The sequence below is a fragment of the Bison bison genome, unplaced genomic scaffold (assembly GCF_000754665.1).
Source record: "Bison bison bison isolate TAMUID 2011002044 unplaced genomic scaffold, Bison_UMD1.0 scf7180017864166, whole genome shotgun sequence".
In the NCBI taxonomy this organism is placed as follows: Eukaryota; Metazoa; Chordata; class Mammalia; order Artiodactyla; family Bovidae; genus Bison; species Bison bison.
In genome coordinates, this window is record NW_011494738.1 from 2,468,785 (window position 1) to 2,489,886 (window position 21,102).

At 38.5% G+C, this 21,102-nt stretch overlaps 1 protein-coding gene across 1 annotated transcript in view; it reads left to right on the plus strand.

The window, feature by feature from the left end:
• PSME4 (proteasome (prosome, macropain) activator subunit 4) overlaps positions 1-21,102 on the plus strand; it is a 100,173-nt gene that overhangs the window by 69,406 nt on the left and 9,665 nt on the right. The window contains exons 29-42 of the mRNA XM_010841697.1: positions 748-957; positions 2,304-2,440; positions 3,277-3,330; positions 3,462-3,591; positions 4,198-4,279; positions 5,552-5,705; positions 6,721-6,790; positions 7,313-7,438; positions 7,966-8,118; positions 10,152-10,256; positions 10,801-10,892; positions 11,743-11,874; positions 12,437-12,645; positions 13,824-13,909. Coding sequence (XP_010839999.1) covers positions 748-957; positions 2,304-2,440; positions 3,277-3,330; positions 3,462-3,591; positions 4,198-4,279; positions 5,552-5,705; positions 6,721-6,790; positions 7,313-7,438; positions 7,966-8,118; positions 10,152-10,256; positions 10,801-10,892; positions 11,743-11,874; positions 12,437-12,645; positions 13,824-13,909 — 1,740 coding nt within the window. The remainder of the gene's footprint in view (positions 1-747; positions 958-2,303; positions 2,441-3,276; positions 3,331-3,461; positions 3,592-4,197; positions 4,280-5,551; positions 5,706-6,720; positions 6,791-7,312; positions 7,439-7,965; positions 8,119-10,151; positions 10,257-10,800; positions 10,893-11,742; positions 11,875-12,436; positions 12,646-13,823; positions 13,910-21,102) is intronic.

Consider the following 21,102-nt stretch of genomic DNA (forward strand, 5'->3'; position numbering starts at 1 on the left):
GTGATGCCACCCAACTATCTCATCCTCTGTCATCCCCTTCTTCTGTCTTCTATCTTTCCCAGCATCAGGATCTCTTCTAATGAATTGGCTCTATGCATCAGATGGCCAAATTATTGGAGCTTCAGCTTCAGCATCAGTCCTTCCAATGAATATTTAAGATTGATTTCCTTTAGAATTGACTGCTTTAATCTCCTTGCAGCCCAAGGAACTCAAGAGTCTTCTCCAGCACCACAGTTCAAAAGCATCAATTCTTTGGCAGCCAACTCTCAGATCCATGCATCACTACTGGAAAATAATAGCTTTGACTATATGGACCTTATTAGTATTAATAAAAAGTATGCAGTATAATTAAGTAACCTAATTTTTATATAATTAGGGAGATCCTTGGCAACCAGATTTAACTACTATTTTTTTAAGTACTCCAGGCATTATACCCTAAAATGCAAAGAGTGGCAGATTTCACAGCCTTTATAAATGTAGTAGCAGAGAATTAGAATGGAAGCTAATAAAAGCAAATCTTTACATTTCTATACTAATAGCCGTTCTTTGAGCTAACCATCTGTTAAATGACTTAGAGAAGATATTACTGGATTGCACTTAAGTTAACATGTTAAATGTGTGAACCTGTTTTACTAACCAATACCAAGCATTTAAATAATCAGTGTTGAGTAGATGTGAAAACCACATGTAGGTTTGTTGGCTACAACTAAACCATGCCTTAGTTTTCAACTTCATTTTTCCCTGCAGGGTGCCTTGTATTGTCTCCTTGGAAATCACAGTGGTGTATGCTTGGCAAACCTTCATGATTGGGACTGTATTGTACAGACTTGGCCAGCAATTGTTTCTTCTGGGCTTAGCCAAGCAATGTCCCTGGAAAAGCCATCGATAGTGAGGCTGTTTGATGATCTTGCAGAAAAGATTCATCGGCAATATGAAACAATTGGCTTGGACTTCACAGTAAGCAAAATCATTTTTTAAATTCAAACTTTAGTGCAAACACTGCTTTGTTAAAATGCTCTGATTTTTCTTGTCTATTTTTCAGTAATCATTTTCTTGGCATTTGATTCTTTTTTTTTTTTTTTTTAAGCATTTTATTTCTCTTTCCTTTTAATGCTTTAGTGATCATTACTGTAAATGGCAGGGAGAAGTAGAAAGTTGAAGCATGGCCAGGAGAGAACTGCATGGTTTTCTACCAAGAGGCCACAAAGTAGATTACATTGTTGGTATTTGCCATTATTCCCTGTATATCTGTGGCCTCATTTTTCTGAAAGTTGGTTCTGTTTTAGGAGGTCAGTTTCACTAGTCAAAGTCACAGAAGATTGACTACAGGGTTCATAATTTATAGTGAAGATTAAAATTGGATGATTTGACAAATGAAAAAGTAAGTATCGGGTTCAATAGAGCTAAGATGAAGATGCAGAGCAGATTATCATCTAAAAATTTTCAAATGCCTATTTACACACCCAACAGAATTGGGGATGGGTAAGAGATGTGAGTACAATTGAATCCCCCTCTTTTCTGAAATTATTTTGTTTTACATCTGTCCTCAGTTTTAAAAACCTCTGCTCTAAATGTATACCTTTTTTGCAAAATATACTCTATTTGTAACTGTCAGATTATACTTTCTTTTTAAATTTTTTTTTAAACTTGAGATGTAACTCACATACAAAAACCTTTTTAACAAAACAGTTGTGTGCTTATAATCACAATAGTCTATTCTCAGGGTTGTACAACCATCAGTACTCTCATTCTGGAACATTATAATTACTCAAATAAAGAAACCTTATACCCAATAATAGTTGCTTCCCATTTCCCCATACCCCTGCTGCTGCTGCTGCTGCTAAGTCGCTTCAGTCGTGTCCAACTCTGTGCGACCCCATAGACGGCAGCCCGCCAGGCTCCCCCGTCCCTGGGATTCTCCAGGCAAGAACACTGGAGTGGGTTGCCATTTCCTTCTCCAATGCATGAAAGTGAAAAGTGAAAGTGAAGTCGCTCAGTCGTGTCCGACTCTTCGCGACCCCATGGACTGCAGCCCACCAGGCTCCTCTGTCCATGGGATTCTCCAGGCAAGAGTACTGGAGTGGGGTGCCATCGCCTTCTCCGTCCCCATACCCCTAGGCTCTGGAAACTACTGACTTGCTCTTTTTCTCTGTTAATTTGCCTATTATGGAGATTACATGTAAATCGAATTATACAATTTGTGGCCAATTATATCTGGCTTCTGTCACTTAGCATAATGTTGTTAAGATTTATCCACGGTATGTCCATACTTCATTTTCTTCCTGGCTTTTCTTTTTAATAAGATTCCAGAGTCATGTGTTGGAATAGCAGAATTACTTCAACAATCAAAAAACCCCTCTATCAACCAGACAGTGCTTAGCTCAGAAGAAATTAAAGAAGGACTTAAACGCCAACAAGGGAGGAATGTTGATGCCCTGAGGTAATTATTAACGCCTGCTTATCCAAATGTGTAACATTATAGACAGTAGGTTGTAAATCTCTCTCAAATAGCGATGCACTATAACTACCTAATGAAATTTACACATTAATACTGAAGAGATACCAAAATATTAGGTAGTTATTGTGAAGATCTGTTTGTCACTTTTAGCTATGGAGATAGAAAAACACCATCTTAAAATAATCATGTCATATGTTTTTTCAACATGAATTGATTTTTCTTGTAGTATACATATTCCACTCATTAAATCTTAAATTTAAGTTCAATATTTATCTTGTCATAGCTCTTACAGTAGTAAGCTTTTGATCAAATTTATATGAATTTGTTATCACGATATTAGTAAATTGCTTTTAGATTTTTGGAACCAAAGTACTTCAGCAGTAACACTTAAGCAGGAGCTTTCTCAACTTTATTATTTTCTTTGCCTTATAAATGTACTCATTAATTTTTTTCCCAGCATTTCTATGTAAATAAAAAACTTTATAGTCTACCTCATGTATACCTGGGTGTTGTGTAGGTAGACCACTCCTGATCACCACTCACGGATTTCCTTTTGAATGCCCACCCAGGAACAGTTCAATTGCTCAGTGTACCTAGCACTACTTTTTTTTTCTCTCTCTACTTTTTCCTCTCTTTTCTTATTTTCATTTCCATGTCACCCGTCTGCTTACTTCACTCTGGCTTATTTTTCATCAGACCCTTTATAGTCTGGTAATGAGGACGGTGAATTTGGCAGGAATTTGAATTACATTTTTGATATTCATCTTAGCATTGTATTAAAATAGTAGCTCACCTGAAATTTTTTTTTTTTTTTTAAGGAACTATGAAAATTTGGTTAACACTTTGCTAGATGGTGTGGAGCAGAGAAATTTGTAAGTGCAAAAAAAGTATTTTTTTAATTCCCAATGCTTTTATCTTCAATGTTATAGGGGATTTCTACCCTGAAGACCATGAATGACTATTAGTGTGTTTTCTGATTTTTTTCCCACTCTCCCCTTTTCAGGCCCTGGAAATTTGAGCATATAGGCATTGGGCTTTTGTCTCTACTCTTGAGAGATGACAGAGTGTTGCCTCTTCGTGCCATACGTTTTTTTGTTGAGAATCTCAACCATGATGCAATTGTAGTTCGAAAGGTACATATTTTATTTTAGCTATGATCTTGCGTTTGAGAATTTTTACATGTTGAAGTATATTGATTTGAAATCTACCTCTCTTGGATCAGAGATGGTAATAATTCATCCAACAAATACATGAAGAGGTGTTCTCAGACGCTGTGAATTTCAACACTGGGGATATAGCAGGAAACACGTTTATAGGTTATTGGACAGCCTGACTTTGAAAAATTAACCACAGGTATATTATAACATGTTACAGGAAGGAAAAGGTGTCTGAGGGATAAAGATTTTTGGTTTTACTTGAAAACTATCTGAGGCGGGTGACCTGGCCTGGCACATTGGGAAAAGATCCCTAGGAGGAAATGTCTAGGCTGAGATAGGAAGAATAAGCAGGAACAAAGAAAGGATACAGGTTGTTTAGGCAGAGCCTTGCATGGGTTGAGGGTTCAACAGTAAGAACTGCAAACGACTCAGCCCAAATCAGAGTTAGCACTCATGTGACTGTGCCGTCAGTGGGTGAGGTATTTCTCTGATTTTGAGAGAAACAAAACTCAGCTTCTGCTTTGGGTCAAGGTAGCAACCCTTTGAGAGATGTAAAATGTACCTTACCTGCTTCTTTTCTAGATGGCAATCTCAGCTGTTGCTGGCATTCTTAAGCAGCTAAAAAGAACCCACAAAAAACTGACCATCAGTCCCTATGAAATCAGTAAGTATTACCAAATGTGATGAATAGTGCTTCTTAGTCAGACTTGGAAAGCTTCTTTGAAATGAATAAATTATAGTTCTTGATCCACATATTTTTCTGTACCAAGTATAGAAGTATAGGAGATTTTTTTTTACTTAAAAAAAGATATTTGTTTGGCTGTGCCAGAGCTTAGTTGTAGCACGCAAGATCTTTGTTTTAACATGCTGGATGTTCAGCTGCAGCACGCAAACTCTTAGTTGTGATATGTAGGATCTAGTTCTCTGACGAGGGATCAAACCCAGACTCCCTCCATTGGGAGTACAGAGTCTTAGCCACTGGACACCAGGGAAAGCCCCTAGGAAGATTTTAATTCTAAGTATGAAATAATATTATAAAGGGAAAACAGTTGACCTAGTAAAAACTAGTGATAACGATATTTATAAAACAGATGGCTCTTTATGTCTTCATAATACGTAAAATGTGTACCTTTTACACACTCTGGATACACATTATCTACTTCTTGTTTATCTCACCAGTTAAGCAGTTTACTAGTTATTTCTCAAACAGTATTTCACAGACTTAAATACCATTACCATTAATTCATCAATAAATGTTTAGGGGCAAAGTTAATTTGATTTTGGAAGGGGAAATATTTTGGGGGGGGCTGCACCTCATGCTTAGTTCTGGGATCTTAGTTCTGTGACCAGTAATTGAACCCAGGCCCTTGGCAGTGAGCATGCCAAATCCTAACCAAATTTATCATTTGACTATCAAATTTTTTTTAATCTCTGGTAACTCCTGAGATATTCAAACAGCTATCTTCAGTTTTCCTCCCTACCCCATTTTAGGAGGGGAGTTTAGCTATGCGCCACCATCTTTATTTTGGAACAGAGAGAGAATGTGAAAGTGTACACATGGTGAAATGTAAAAATTGAAGCCATCTGGTTGAAGAATACATGGGAATTCTTTGAGCTTTGTAATTAAGTCAAGCCTAATTGAATTAATCAAACCTAACAATTTTTTAAATTTTGGTAAAAGGAATGAAGTACGGATCAAACTTGATTTTTTTTTTCCCCCCTCAGATAACTATCCCAGCACCATTTAGTAGATGATAAGCCCATTTTTCCTCTTCTGATTTGAAATGCTTCATATGTATGTGGTTTTTTGCTTGACTGAATTTTCATAGAATCTTGTTAGGAAGATAAAGTCACACTAGCACTATGGATTGGTTGTTGAGAATAATTATTGCACAGATATTTTGAAGTTCATCAAATGTAATTGTCTTTTCCTTAGGTGGATATCCTAAACCCACCCAGATTGTTGCTGGTGATAGGCCTGATAACCACTGGTTGCATTATGATAGCAAAAGCATACCAAGAACTAAAAAAGAATGGGAGTCAAGTTGCTTTGTGGAAAAAACTCATTGGGGATACTACACCTGGCCACAGTAAGTTGCAGCTTGCCACGCACCTTACTACTGAACAGCTTATCTTCAATAAAATTTGTTTTGTCATCTGGATTTCTGTGGACGTTCTGAGGCTGTTGAAGCATAGGCACTCTGTCACCAAAGATACACAATCTCTAGCTTTTCCGCTCTTCTTTTCTTTGTTCTTGTCAGTGCTGTGCCTCATCCTGCCTCTATTCTTGTCTTTCCCTTAGACTTTCTTAGTCCTACCGTTACACTTCTAAGGAGTTTGTTAATAGTTGCTTTGAATTATATTCTTGCCTATTAAAAAAATACTACACCTGTCTAAACCAGCCCCAAGAAATACTTCTTTGTCTTTTATTGACCCTAGTAATCTATGTTATTAGGATGCGCGACCTGATAGATTTTTTTTTTGTATTTTATTTAATTTATTTTAATTGGAGGCTAATTACTTTATAATATTGTAGTGGTTTTTGCCATACATTGACATGAATCAGCCATGGGTGTACATCTGTTCCCATCCTGAACCCCCTCCCACCTCCCTCCCCATCCCATCCCTCAGGGTCATCCCAGTGCACCAGCCCTGAGCGCCCTGTCTCATGCATCGAACCTGGACTGGCGATCTGTTTCACATATGAAAATATACATGTTTCAGTGCTGTTCTCTCAAATCATCCTAACCTCGCCTTCTCCCACAGAGTCCAAAAGACTGTTTTATACATCTGTGTCTCTTTTGCTGTCTTTCATATAGGGTCATTGTTACCATCTTTCTAAATTTCATATATATGCATTAGTATACTGTATTGGTGTTTTTCTTTCTGACTTACTTCACTCTATAGTAGGCTCCAATTCATCCACCTCATTAGAACTGATTCAAATGTATTCTTTTTAATGGCTGAATAATATTCCATTTTGTATACGTACCACAACTTTCTTACCCATTCGTCTGCTGGTGGACATCTCATGCTTTTTATCCATGAAGCTCTAATGTTGTTTTCTATCTACGTGTGTTACCAATACAAACTCTTACTGTGTAGGAATATGGTTGTTTATGCTGGTGTGGAGGAGCAACCTAAGCTTGGCAGAAGCAGGGAGGATTTGACAGAGGTAAGCATCTAATTTCACCATTTGTGAACACACCTGGTTCACATGCGTCTTGCTTTTGGCTATTGATTTATTAGAACTTAGTTCACGTTTTTCTCCCCCAAATTTGTGTCCTGCAGTGTAGTACAGTAAGTGCTGGCAAATGTATACTCCCTTTCTCCCCCTGCCCCAACCCTCCTCCCTTCTCTTAGGACCAGCTGTCACAAGGCTTATGTCTCTAAGTCACTCTCAACTGCCTAATTAGCACTCACTTAGGTACTGACTTTTAGTTTTTTATTGCATATAAATGGTGGATAATCAGTAAATAATTATTTATAGATTTAAGTTGGAACCTCTCAGTCTTCATAGAACTTCTTTATCATTTTGAAGAATTTTAAATTTATGTCTTCCTCAGTTACGTTTATGCTGTAGCTTCTGTAATTCTGAACAAAGTTTACTTTTAACTTATGGTAGTTTATAAATATGGAAATAATTTTGAATAAATTTTAATCCCTGAATGTTCTTTTTTTTTTTCCAATTTTATAGGCAGAACAGATTATATTTGATCATTTTTCTGATCCTAAATTTGTCGAACAGTTAATTACCTTTCTATCTTTAGAAGACAGAAAAGGAAAAGATAAATTTAATCCTCGACGTTTTTGCCTCTTTAAGGTAACTATTATTTATATACCCTTTTCATAAAGCTTGGTGATTCTCAGTTTGTAGGTTTGTGAGTTCTAAAGTATTTGATCAAAGTTTGAGTTTAGTCATCTGTTACCTTTATTTAAAATTACTTTAGAAGTAATGCCTGTCGTATTCATCTTGGCTTAAGGTTTAGGATTCAAAAAACCAGGCTTTTTAGTGTTTATCTCTAATATTTGTAATTAGCAGTAGAGATAAAATACCAAAACCCACAAGACTGTATGCATTTCATATTTGTTTGATTTTTCTTGAGGTGTGTGTGATATTTGTAAGATCAGAAAGATTATTAAGTTTTATTTCATTGATTATATTTTAATGTGATGTGGCAAATGACAAGTGGTTTTATCATTTTAACTTACATTGTTAAAGCAGTTAAGTTCTAAGGTGAGAACATGGATTATTTTAAGCACAGTAGTAATATAGTAAACAAATATGAGCATGTTATAATGGAGATGTAGTCATTTGAGTACTGAAGAACTTTTTCTTTATTTGCATAGGGTATATTCAGAAATTTTGATGATGCCTTCCTCCCAGTTCTGAAGCCCCATTTAGAACGTTTGGTTGCAGATTCACATGAGAGCACCCAGCGATGTGTTGCAGAAATTATAGCTGGCTTAATCAGAGGCTCTAAGCATTGGACATTTGAAAAGGTGATGTAATTTGTGGAGCACATTTCTTAAAGTTGCATTGTCCATTTGTGTAGCAATTCCCAACGCATTGGGTATTAACACCTGGATTAGTCCCCTCAGCCTCCTCTGCCCCTCTGCCTGTGTTCAAGTGCCACCTTGGGGCCAGCAGTCCTGCTGAGGGAGTGAGGCGGCAGGTGGTCGGACAGGTGTCTGACGGGGATGGTGGTGGGAACAGCAGTGGAGCAGCCAGTGGTCCTGTGTGCTTATCTCATCTCCACGGGGTCAGCCTACGGTGCCCATGCCCTCCAAAATGGACAGCAGAGTATGTGTTTATCAGAACATTTTCACTGCTGCACCGAGGAGACACGCATCTTTAAAAAAAAATGATATTAGCACCTAAAAGATTAAATGCTTGACTCCATATTGCTTTTCTTCCCTGATAGCTCAGTTCGTAAAGAATCTGCCTGCAATGCGGGAGACCTGGGTTTGATCCCTGGGTTGGGAAGATCCCCTGGAGAAGGGAAAGGCTACCCACTCCAGTAGTCTGGCCTGGAGAATTCCATGGACTGTATAGTCCAAGTGGTCTCAAAGAGTCAGACACGACTGAGCGGCTTTCACTTTTGACTGTCCATTGCTTTAGAGTATAGGTCACAGAGTCATGTTCTGTCGGTGGCACTGAATATTTTTTACAATTTGAATTATTTTCCATCCAGGTATGTCATGCAAAAAGAACTTTAGTTTCTCTTGAAAAACAGGAAGCTCCTGGAACCCTGCTCCCATGTTGCTGCACTGTATCAGTTGGCTGGGGCTGTGCATGAGCGTCTCCCTTCATGAGGCGCTCTCTAGCTTCTCCTGAAGTCTTTTCTCTTAGCCTCTGTGCTGCTTTACTCATTTGGTCTTGTAGATGGTTTTGAATTTGACAGCCTTGTTTTGAGTATCCCTCTTTTGAATTGTAAGATTAAGTTTTACATATCCACCTCAAGGTTAGTTTCTTTCCTAGCAAAATGCACTAGACTGAAAGTAACCTGGTAAAATGTTCAGAATGCCTGAAAACATTCATACTTAATTACACGTAGGAGGATTATGAACACTTTTTAATATATTAATATATTATTTTATACTTATTCAAATCATGTATTAAATAAAAGAATTTGTTAGATTGTAACATTGCCATTTTCCTGGCATATCATGAAGCAGTTTTATGTAAATATGTTAATATGTAGCCTTGTCATCCTTTCTCTATCATTTTTGAGTTACCTCAATCCCAGAATACAGCTCCTTTCCTTTTTAGTTGTTATAAAATATAGCTTGTTTTCCTTTTTATTCAGAGTCTAATGCTAAACTGGAAATTTTATCACAAACCATCTCTTCCCCATTTGTCTTAACGTAGGTCCTTTTGACTAAAGTAGGGTTCATGGACCTGTAGCTTAAGCATCACTTGGGAGTTTATTAGAAAAGTAGGATCTCAAGACCCATCCTGAGCTAATTAATCAGAATCTGCATTTTGTCAAGGATATTTGTGTTCTCACTAAACTATGAGAAGCAGTTCAGTGTTTAGACCCATATATTCACTGCCTGTGTAACTGGAACACATTTTTAAATGCTATTTATAATAACCCAAAACTTGGAATGTAAAGATGATGCATTCAGGTAATACTAAATTGTATTGAAATGTCATTGGTTCCTGTATTAGAATTCAATCCTGTGACTGTAAGCATGCAAAATACAGAGATGATTGAGGTTTTGTTTTAGCTCAGTGTACTATGTTATTCAGACATTTGAATAGATAACTTCTCAATAGTAGGAGAGATTTTGTACAGAACCATATAAGTTGTCTCCTCTTTTCTTTTTTTTTTTGCGGGGGGAAGAGGGGAGGAAATTGCCGTATTATCTGGCCATGTTTTCATGTATCATGATACCTTCTTCAATTCTTTGGGTCTTTTAAGAAATAAAGGAAAGATCAGTTTGTGTATTTGTATGTGTGGGTTTGCAGGAACAGATAGTTTAAGAAAAGTGTTCTGAGTATCGTTAACTTATATATTTTATTTGAGTAGGTGGAGAAGCTTTGGGAACTTCTATGTCCTCTACTTCGAACAGCATTGTCCAACATTACAGTAGAAACATACAACGACTGGGGAACTTGTATAGCAACGTCCTGTGTAAGTTTTCCTCTTCATTTTTGTGTCTCACTAATGATCTATTCAAACTATTTCATACCCTATCTCAAAATATGTAAAATCTCATATTTCTTGATCCTGAAATTTTGTCCTCTTACATAACTGGAGAGATGGTGCTGTTTAGCCTTTTAAACAAGCCTTGAGTGATAACTCTTAAGTAATAATTATACCTTCTTTGCCATGATAATTGCATTTTTAGATTAAATGACAAGCCAAATCATATACCTAGAAGTGTCACTTATATATAGTAAAAGCCAGATGATACAAGGTTATAGGTGTCATTTTTGACAACAGAAACGTGCAGAGCAGTTATACTTTGATTTAAAACAGTCTGATTAGCTGACAGTTTTCTCACTGTTGCTCTTCCTAACATCAGCTACATTTGGATTTGACTCACCCATAAGTTTTAATTTGATTTTCTTCCTCAAGACTTAGGTTTGTTTATATTTCTAAAGTAAGGATGTCTGATTTATTTGCAGAATTATATGGCCCCTGTTTTAATTGCTACTTTATGTTTTCAACACAGGAAAGCAGAGATCCCCGGAAACTTCATTGGCTTTTTGAACTGCTGTTGGAATCACCACTGAGTGGTGAAGGAGGATCCTTTGTAGATGCATGGTAAATAAGAAGGAAACTGAGGAGGTTAACAAAAGATAACATCTTTGTTCTTGATGTAGAAGTGGAAGTGAAGCTCTGCACCTCTAACAGCTACATATCGTAACCCCGTTCTTCTGAGTGATGACCATAGTCCATTTACATACAACCTATGATGCTAAGTAGAGTTATTTCTCACTTGAGAACAAGTAGGAGAAATGAAGGCAGCCTGAGCAGTTCAAACAAAAAGTAGGTCCAGCCTACTCTATTGTTAACATCTTTTCTGTCAGGACTGCTCTTTTGTACCATTATGATATTACTAACTTCCTTATCACATGATCTAATTTTTTATACTTTCCTATTAGGAAAGAAGATAGTAATCCTTTTAAGGAAAAATATACTTGGGCATAAGGAGCTGTAAAACAAATTACTGAACAATAGAAGGAAATCTAGATAATCCTGTTAATAAGAAAAGTCATTTATTATTAATATTAATTAGTAAGGAAACTTCTAATGCTTAGAGATTAACTCAGTGAGTATTCTAAAGTCTGTTTCTTTTGTCTGTATAGTAGTGGAGATGAAATGGAATACAGAGAAAATGATGTAGAAAAAAATAATAAAATCTTCCTAAAGATGCTGTTCTATACTGTCAGCTTGAAAATGAAACAGTTTTAGGTAGAATACAGACTGTCAACATGTAAAGGCAGAACTTCCCTTGTGTTCGAGTGTTAAGACCCTGTACTTCCACTGAAGGGGCATGGGTTTGATCCCTGGCTATGGAACTAAAATCCCACATGCCACAGAGTGGGGGAGTGGGGGACAGGCAAAGGTGGAGAGGGGCACTAACCCAGCTCTAATTTGTTTTGATTTTTAGTCGACTCTATGTCCTCCAAGGCGGCCTTGCCCAGCAAGAGTGGAGAGTTCCTGAGTTATTGCATAGACTACTGAAGTATTTGGAGCCCAAACTCACCCAGGTTTACAAAAATGTTAGGGAAAGAATAGGGAGGTGGGTATTATTTTCCCTGTGGTATGGTATACCTCTTGAGTCCTTTTTATTAAATTTTGGTGTCAAATAATACATACTGTTTATGTTACTGTTGAGTTTTGTGATATACTTTTCTTCAGATTTTGTTTTATATTGTATTGTGGGACCTTAGATGAGAGGCTCTGAACGGAAGGAGACCACAGTTCGATTCCTGGGTTGGAACAATCCCCTGGAGAGGGGAATGGCAATCCACTTCAGTATTCTTGCTTGGAGAATTCCATGGACAGAGAAGCCTGTGGGCTACAGTCCTTGGGGTCCCAAAGAGTCCGACTTGACTGAGCAACTACACTTGCACTTTCTGAATGTAAAATAGAATGGTATTGTGCTTACAAGCAAGTGGGGAGTGGTTGCCACACTGCAGTTTTTAATACCTCAGAGTTGTAGGCACAGGCACAAGTTGTAGGCACAAGTTCCTCTCCAGGAATTGTCCTGGGCAGATTTACTTTGGTTGGGTCATACTTTTGAACCTTAGTTTTATCCATAATGTGGGATCTATTCTTACTATATATATTTTATTTTACAGTGTGCTGACCTATATATTCATGATAGATGTTTCTTTGCCAAACACTGCACCAACAGCATCACCTCGTGTCCCTGAGTTTACTGCTCGAATTCTAGAGAAGTTGAAACCCCTCATGGATGTAGATGAAGAAATTCAGAACCATGTTATGGAAGAAAATGGAATTGGTGAAGAAGATGAACGAACCCAGGGCATTAAACTCTTAAAAACTAGTGAGTGGCTCAAGTTAGTAGAAACCCCCTTTAAAAACAGATACTTTAGATTATCCTACTGACTTTTTTCTCTTTTTTTAATTATTATGGTAAAATGTACATAATATAACATTTACAGTTGAGTGGCATCAAATAGTTTACATTATTGTATGGCCATCACTTTCACCCATCTTTGTACTCTTTTCATCTTGCAAAACTGAAGCTCTGTACCCGTTAAAAAATAGCTCCTCATTCTCCCCTCCCTCAGCCTCAGACAACCTTCAATCTACTTTCTGTCTCTATAATATGCCTATTCTAGGTATCTCATGTAAGGAGAATCATAAAATATTTCTCCTTTTATGTCTGGCTTTTTTCACTTTGTGTAATGTTTTCAGTGTTTTTCTATTCATAGACTTTTAGGTTGCTTATGCCTTTTGGCTATTATGAATAGTATTTTTATGAATGTTAATATAAAGTTATATTTGAGTCTCTGCTTTCATGTCTTTTGGGTATTGAAAGCAGAATTGCTATACCATAGGGTAATTCTATGTTTAATTTTTTGAGGCGCCACCAAGGTATTTTCTACAGTGGCCTCATCATTTTATATTCCAAACAGCAGTATTAGAAAGATTTCAACTTTTGCACCTTTTGGCCAACATTTGTTTTCTGTTTTTATGACAATAGCTCTCCTAGTAGGTGTGAAGAAGGTATCTTATTTTGATTTACATTGCCCTCATTTTTCATTTTTGTTTCTTTTCATTTCCATTTTTGTTTCTTCTTTGGAGAAATGTCAAGGTCTTTGCCCAGTTTTGAATTAGGTTGTTTTGTTGTTTTTGAGTTGTAGATCTTTACTAGGAGTGTAAACAACTAATTTCATTATCATTTTTGCTTTGTGAGGATGTTTGAAGGCTGGTTTTCATCTGTACTTCATGTGGTTGTTTGTAGATAAATAGTTATCAATAGCTAGCCAATTGATTCTTTTGAAAGTGATTTCAGTTCCCTGGATTGGTTGATAACCTTTGTTTAGGATCCTGTCACACTGCTGATCAAATCTGTGAAGTAACACAGATGATCTCTTTCTTTACATTGAAGAGCTCTCAGAGTGCTTTTCTGGGTTGCACTATATCATAGAATTATTCTACCTTATGTAGTCTCTAACTCAGTAGCGAAGACTGACTCTTTGTTTTTGTTTCCATAAGTTTTGAAATGGCTGATGGCAAGTGCAGGAAGATCATTCTCTACAGCAGTCGCAGAACAACTTCAGCTTCTGCCTTTGTTCTTTAAGGTAAGTTTATGTCTGAAATTAAAGCTGCATCCCCTTTTGACCTTCAAAAGAAATTATTATCAGAGGGTTGATAAGTTTTCAGGCTGTATGATTTGTGTACATCTCTAAAAAAAGTCATCACAGGAAAATCATTAGGTGATCAGTTCAATCATTCAGTCATTTCCGACTCTTTGCGACCCCATGAACACAGCATGCCAGGCCTCCCTGTCAATCACCAACTCCCGGAGTCCACCTAAACCCATGTCCATTGAGTTGGTGATACCATCTAACAGTCTCATCCTCTGTCGTCCCCTTTTCCTCCTGCACTCAATCTTTCCCAGCATCAGGGTCTTTTCAAATGAGTCAGCACTTCATCAGGTGGCCAAAGTATTGGAGCTTCAGCTTCAACACCAGTCCTTCCAATAAACACCCAGGACTGATCTCCTTTAGGATGGACTGGTTAGATCTCCTTGCAGTCCAAGGGACTCTCAAGTCTTTTCCAACACCACAGTTCAAAAGCATCAGTTCTTTGGTGCTCAGCTTTCTTTATAATCCAACTGTCACATCATACATGACCACTGGAAAAACCCCAGCCTCGACTAGACGGACCTTTGTTGACAAAGTAATGTCTCTGCTTTTTAATATGCTGTCTAGGTTGGTCATGACTTTCCTTCCAAGGAGTAAGCATCCTTTAATTTCATGGCTGTAGTTACCATCTGCAGTGATTTTGGAGCCCCAAAAAATAAAGTCAGCCACTGTTTCCACTGTTTCCCCATCTATTTGCCATGGAGTGATGGGCCTGGATGCTAGGATCTTAGTATTCTGAATGTTGAGCTTTAAGCCTGCTGTTTCACTCTCCTCTTTCACTTTCATCAAGAGGCTCTTTAGTTCTTCTTAACTTTCTGCCATAAGGGTGGTGTCATCTGCATATCTGAGGTTATTGATATTTCTCCCAGCAATCTTGATTCCAGCTTGTGCTTCCTCCAGCCCAGCATGTCTCATGATGTACTCTGCATATAAGTTAAATAGGCCGGGTGACAATATACAGCCTTGATGTACTCCTTTTCCTATTTGGAACCAGTCTATTGTTCCATGTCCAGTAACTGTTGCTTCCTGACCTGTATACAGGTTTCTCAAGAGGCAGGTCAGGTGGTCTGGTATTCCCATCTTTTTCAGAATTTCCCACAGTTTATTCTGATCCACACAGTCAAAGGCTTTGGCATAGTCAGTAAAGCAGAAATAGATGTTTTTCTGGAACTCTCTTGCTTTTTCCATGATCCAGTGGATGTTGGCAATTTGATCTCTGGTTCCTCTGCCTTTTCTAAAACCAGCTTGAACATCTGGAAGTTCATGGTTCATGTATTGCTGAAGCCTGGCTTAGAAAATTTTGAGCATTACTTTACTAGCATGTGAGATGAGTGCAGTTGTGTTTGAGCATTCTTTGGCATTGCCTTTCTTTGGGATTGGAATGTAGACTGACCTTTTCCAGTCCTGTGGCCACTGCTGAGTTTTCCAAATTTGCTGGCATATTGAGTGCAGCACTTTCACAGCATCATCATTCAGGATTTGAAATAGCTCAACTGGAATTCCATCACCTCCACTAGCTTTGTTCGTAATGATGCTTCCTGAGGTCCACTTGACTTCACATTCCAAGATGTCTGGCTCTAGGTGAGTGTGAGTGATGACACCATCGTGATTATCTGGGTCGTGAAGATCTTTTTTGTACAGTTCTTCTGTGTATTCTTGCCACCTCTTCTTAATATCTTCTGCTTCTGTTAGGTCCATACCATTTCTGTCCTTTATTGAGTCCATCTTTGCATGAAATGTTCCCTTGGTATCTAATTTTATTGACGAGATCTCTAGTCTTTCCCATTCTATTGTTTTCCTCTATTTCTTTGCATTGATCACTGAGGGAGGCTTTCTTACTCTCCTTTCTATTCTTTGGAACTCTGCATTCAAATGGGTATATTTTGGGGATGGTCTTGATTCCTGTCTCCTGTACAATGTCTCGAACCTCCGTTCATAGGTCATCAGGCACTCTATCAGATCTAGTCCCTTAAATCTATTTCTCACTTCCACTGTGTAATCATAAGGGATTTGATTTAGGTCATACCTGAATGGTCTGGTAGTTTTCCCCACTTTCTTCAATTTAAGTCTGAATTTGGCAATAAGGAGTTCATGATCTGAGCCACAGTCAGCTCCCGGTCTTGCTTTTGCTGCCTGTATAGAGCTTCTCCATCTTTGGCTGCAAAGAATATAATCAATCTGATGTCGGTATTGACCATCTGGTGATGTCCATGTGTAGTCTTCTCTTGTGTTGTTGGAAGAGGGTGTTTGCTATGACCAGTGTGTTCTCTTGGCAGAACTCTATTAACCTTTGCCCTGCTTCATTTTGTACTCCAACGCCATATTTGCCTGTTACTCCTGCAGTTTCTTGACTTCTTACTTTTTCGTTCCAGTCCCCTCTAATGAAAAGGACATCTTTTTTGGGTATTCTAAAAGGTCTTATAAGTCTTCATAGAACCGTTCAACTTCAGCTTCTTCATCGTTACTGGTAGAGGCTTAGACTTGGATTACCGTGATATTGAATGGTTTGCCTTGGAAATGAACAGAGGTCATTCTGTCGTTTTTGAGGTTGCATCCAAATACTGCATTTCAGACTCTTTTGTTGACTGTGATGGGTACTTCGTTTCTTCTAAGGGATTCCTGCCCACAGTAGTAGATACAATGGTCGTCTGAGTTAAATTCACCCATTCTAGTCCATCTTAGTTCGCTGATTCCTAGAACGTCAGTGTTCACTCTTGCCATCTCCTGTTTGACCACTTCCAATTAGCCTTGATTCATGGACCTGACATTCCAGGTTCTTATGCAATATTGCTGTTTACAGCGTCGAACCTTGCTTCTATCACCAGTCTCATCCACAACTGGGTGTAATTTTTGCTTTGCCTCCATCCCTTCATTCTTTCTGGAGTTATTTCTCCACTGATCTCCAGTAGCATATTGGGCAGTTACAGACCTGGGGAGTTCATCTTTCAGCATCCTGTCTTTTTGCCTTTTCATACTGTTCATGAGATTCTCAAGGCAAGAATACTGAAGTGGGTTGCCATTCCCTTCTCCAGTGGACCACATTCTGTCAGACCTCTCCACCATGACCTATCTATCTTGGGTGGCCCCAGAGGGCATGGCTTAGTTTCATTGAGTTAGACAAGGCTGTGGTCCATGTGATCAGATTGGCTAGTTTTCTGTGATCGTGTTTTTAGTCTGTCTGCCCTCTGATGCCCTCTCTCAGTGCCTACCATCTTACTTGGGTTTCTCTTACCTTGAACATGGGGTATCTCTTCAGGGCTGCTCCAGCAAAGCACAGCCACTGCTCCTTACCTTGGATGTGGGGTAGGTCCTCTTGGCTGCCGCCCTGACCTTGGACGTAGGGTAGCTCCTCTCGGTTGCCACCCCGACCTTGGACGTGGGGTAGCTTCTCTCAGCCATTCCCGCGCTGTCGCAGCTGCCGCTCCTGTGCCGTTGAGTTAAATATTTGTTGAAATTATCTTTTTAATATTAGGTAAGAGTAAGATTTTGACAGTTAATGTGAAAAGTCTAAAGACAGAATATTGTTTCACTGAGAGCCAATTTGCAAGTAATAATAGTTTAGGAAAATACTTCTTGCTTAAAAGAAAGTTACAGTGGCATTTTTGAATATAACTGTTTCTGACTTTTTAACTCAATGTGTAATAAATCCAAAAATCAAAATGTTCAGTATATTGTATTTGGGTTTCCCTGGTGGCTCAGATGGTAAAGAGCCTGCCTGCAATGTGGGAGACCCGGGTTCAGTCCCTGGGTCAGGAAGATTCCCTGGAGAAAGGAATGCAACCCACTCCAGTACTCTTGCCTGGAGAACTCCTTGGACAGAGGAGCTTGGCAGGCTACAGTCCATGGGGATCGCAAAGAGTCGGACACGACTAAAGTGACTTAATGTGCGTGCATATTGTATTTATTTTATAATGTTGAATGGCACTGTATATCGTTGGTTCTAACGAACACTTGCAGAAAGTAACCTGTCTCCATTGATCATATTGAAGTTTTATTTGCTGCAAGATACAACCTGAGGTGGTTTTAATCATTCATCCACTCAGTGATTGAAGCTGGTAAACTAAGATTAATGTAGGAGTTTCCAGAATTATAGTTGATAGTGATGCTGTGGTTGGCTGTGGATAAGTATAGTCTTATTGCAGATTGGGAAGGCTTAGTACAAATATCACCACTATGTGATAGCTACTGGTCAGTCCAGTTGTTGCTGTTTAAGAACCAGGGCCCTTGTTACTATTTATAAGCAAATGGCATGCTAAACTTCTGATCTGCCACAGTGTGTTTTGTCTTTGCTGCTGCTGCTGCTGCTGCTAAGTCGCTTCAGTCGTGTCCGACTCTGTGCAGCCCCATAGACAGCAGCCCACCAGGCTCCCCCGTCCCTGGGATTCTCCAGGCAAGAACACTGGAGTGGGTTGCCATTTCCTTCTTCAGTGCATGAAAGTGAAAAGTGAAAGTGAAGTCGCTCAGTTGTGTCAGACTCTTAGCGACCCCATGGACTGCAGCCTACCAGGCTCCTCCATCCATGGGATTTTCCAGGCAAGAGTACTGGAGTGGGGTGCCATTGCCTTCTCTGGTTTTGTCTTTAGGAGATTCCAAAAGATAACACTCCTGGTAATTTTCAAAGGATTCACTACTAAAATACTTTTTAAAGTGCCCTGTAGGGCCTGATGCCCAGAATACCTTTGGGGTCTTCTCTATGTAAAAGTGGATGGTGGCTATTAGTATATGTATATATATGCCTTTGTAACTTGTGAGTCCTTGGTGTAGATTTGATTTGTCTTTAGGGCAGTGGTGCTTCAAGTTTTTTCCACTGCCTTTCACAGTGGGTATGGAATATGAGCTTATAGTTTTGTTAGTGGGTAATATGCAATGAATGTTAGACCAGCTGGAGTTCCACCCCTTTTCTTCACTCAGAGAAAAAGTCAGCAAGCAAATAGTGTATGAGAATGAGATTGATAGGATGGTTTGAATCCACTTGAAATTTATAAAAACTGTAAATCACTAGAATACTGTACTGCATAGTTTGCTAGTAACGGGCCTAACACGTGACCTCAGTATACAAATATTGAGGTTGAGAACCTCTTTTAGGTCTTCATGGTAAAAGGGGTCCGGGTTATGCAGGTCTCACAGCACAGATGAACAGCATTATTGTGTAGACAGATGAGATGTACAGAGTAAAGATAAAGAGGGGACTATACCATTGACTAAACTGTAGGAGGAGCACAGAAATAGTGGAGATGAGATCAGTAGTTTTGTTTTGGACATATTTGAGGTATTTATTTGATTCTAAATGAACTATTGTTTTTCCTGTCCCATGAAAAGCAGTTTTATACCCCCCTTCCCCAAAATAACCCTTGGAAATACAAGGGGCAAGTTTCAGTTATTTGTGTATTCTACTTTAAGATTCTCCATTTTGCTTCAGAATGAGAGAAGAGGATTTTTAACCAAGAATAACTAACAGAGCACAGGCTTTGAATAGAGATCTCGTTTAAAATCCTTTCTGTGACAGGCGCTGTTTTTTGGTGATTTTAGACAAGCTACTGAACATCTAAGGTTATCTTCTTCTATGTAGTGTGAATAATAGCAGTATCCCTCACGAGGTGGAAATAAGATAGTGCCTGTGACCTAGAGAGCACAGTGTAAAATGTCTGTTACAAGTCTTTAACCAGACTTCAACTTGGAATAATCAAGAGCTCAAATGCTAATGGTCAGGGCGAGAGAGGGGACATGTTTCCATCTTAAGGGAGCAGCACTTTCTACAGGTTAGCACAGTTTAATGGCAGTTGAATCTGATCTGATACACTAAAAATAATAAATTTGTATGATAACGCAAAAGAAAGATTAGGATCATTCCTTTTTTATACCATTGTATTCTTATTTTGTATTTTGGTTGTAAGCATTAGAAACTAAGTGACTGTGCCAACAAAACTAGTAAATTAGCTCAATTACTCAGAGATACCTGCATAGTTCGTAGAATGGAAGTAACAGCTTAAGAACAGAGTAGGAACCACAGCAGCTCTGAAGACCTGGGTAACAGCATCTAATAGTCTCTTCAGGGTGCTGTCTCCTTGCATCTTTCTCTTCAAGATTCAGATACTCAAAAGAAAAAGTGTGCTAATACATGATCTCTTTCTCTTTAAAAAATATGGTTTGAACCGAGAAATGTACAGAATAAACCTAGGTCATCTTGTCATACCAGAAACCAAGGATGCTGTAGTTGTTCAAAGGACTTGGAGCCAGTTTGAGCTCTATAAAAAAGAGTAACCACAGTGGGTTAAAACCATCAAATTTGTTGAAATGCATTGGTTCTTAATGATACTTTAAAAAATTGTTTCATTTTTCACATCTGGAGGTTAGGGAAGTCATTCTGAGTAAGAAAGAGGTTTTTGTATAAAACATTCCACTGTTGTTTAGTTGCTAAGTCATGTCCAATTCTTTTGCACCCCCATGGACTGTAGCCCGCCAGGCTCCTCTGACCATGGAATTTCCCAGGCAGAATCTTGGAGTGGGTAGCCGTTTCCTTCTCCAGGGGATCTCCGATCTCCCTGATCCAGGGATTGAACGCATGTCTCCTGCATCAGCAGGTGAATTCTTTACCACTAGTCACCAGAGAAGCCCATAATGCATTCTAGGCAACAATGAAGAAGGAATGAGTGTTACTATTTTGGAAACTTATGTTTTTATAATAGTTCATCGCAAAAAGAGAAAACTGGATGTAAGTGAAGGAAATACACAGTACTATTAATACTTATATTGTGCCCAGTCAGACTTGAATAAAATCAGACCTCTGGATCTAATGGCTTCTTTATAGGACAAACTAGAGCCAGTGGATGCCGCAAAGGAATGTAGTCAGGAAAGGGAGGTCATAATAAGGGAGACTGTAAAAACAAAGGACCTGCCCCATCCCCCTTGTTTTAAAAGAAAGGAATTTTGAAAGCGGGTAGAGGAAATTTATAGATTCTTCTTAAATATTAACAGACATTCCAAATGCAGTGTTGTATGGTTATTATGTTGAACCAGATTCCCCCAAAGTAATTGTGATAACATGTATGAAATACTTGGAGAAATTTGAGCACTACTGAACATATTTTAGCTGTAATGTGTTTTTATGTATAATTTCATGACATGTT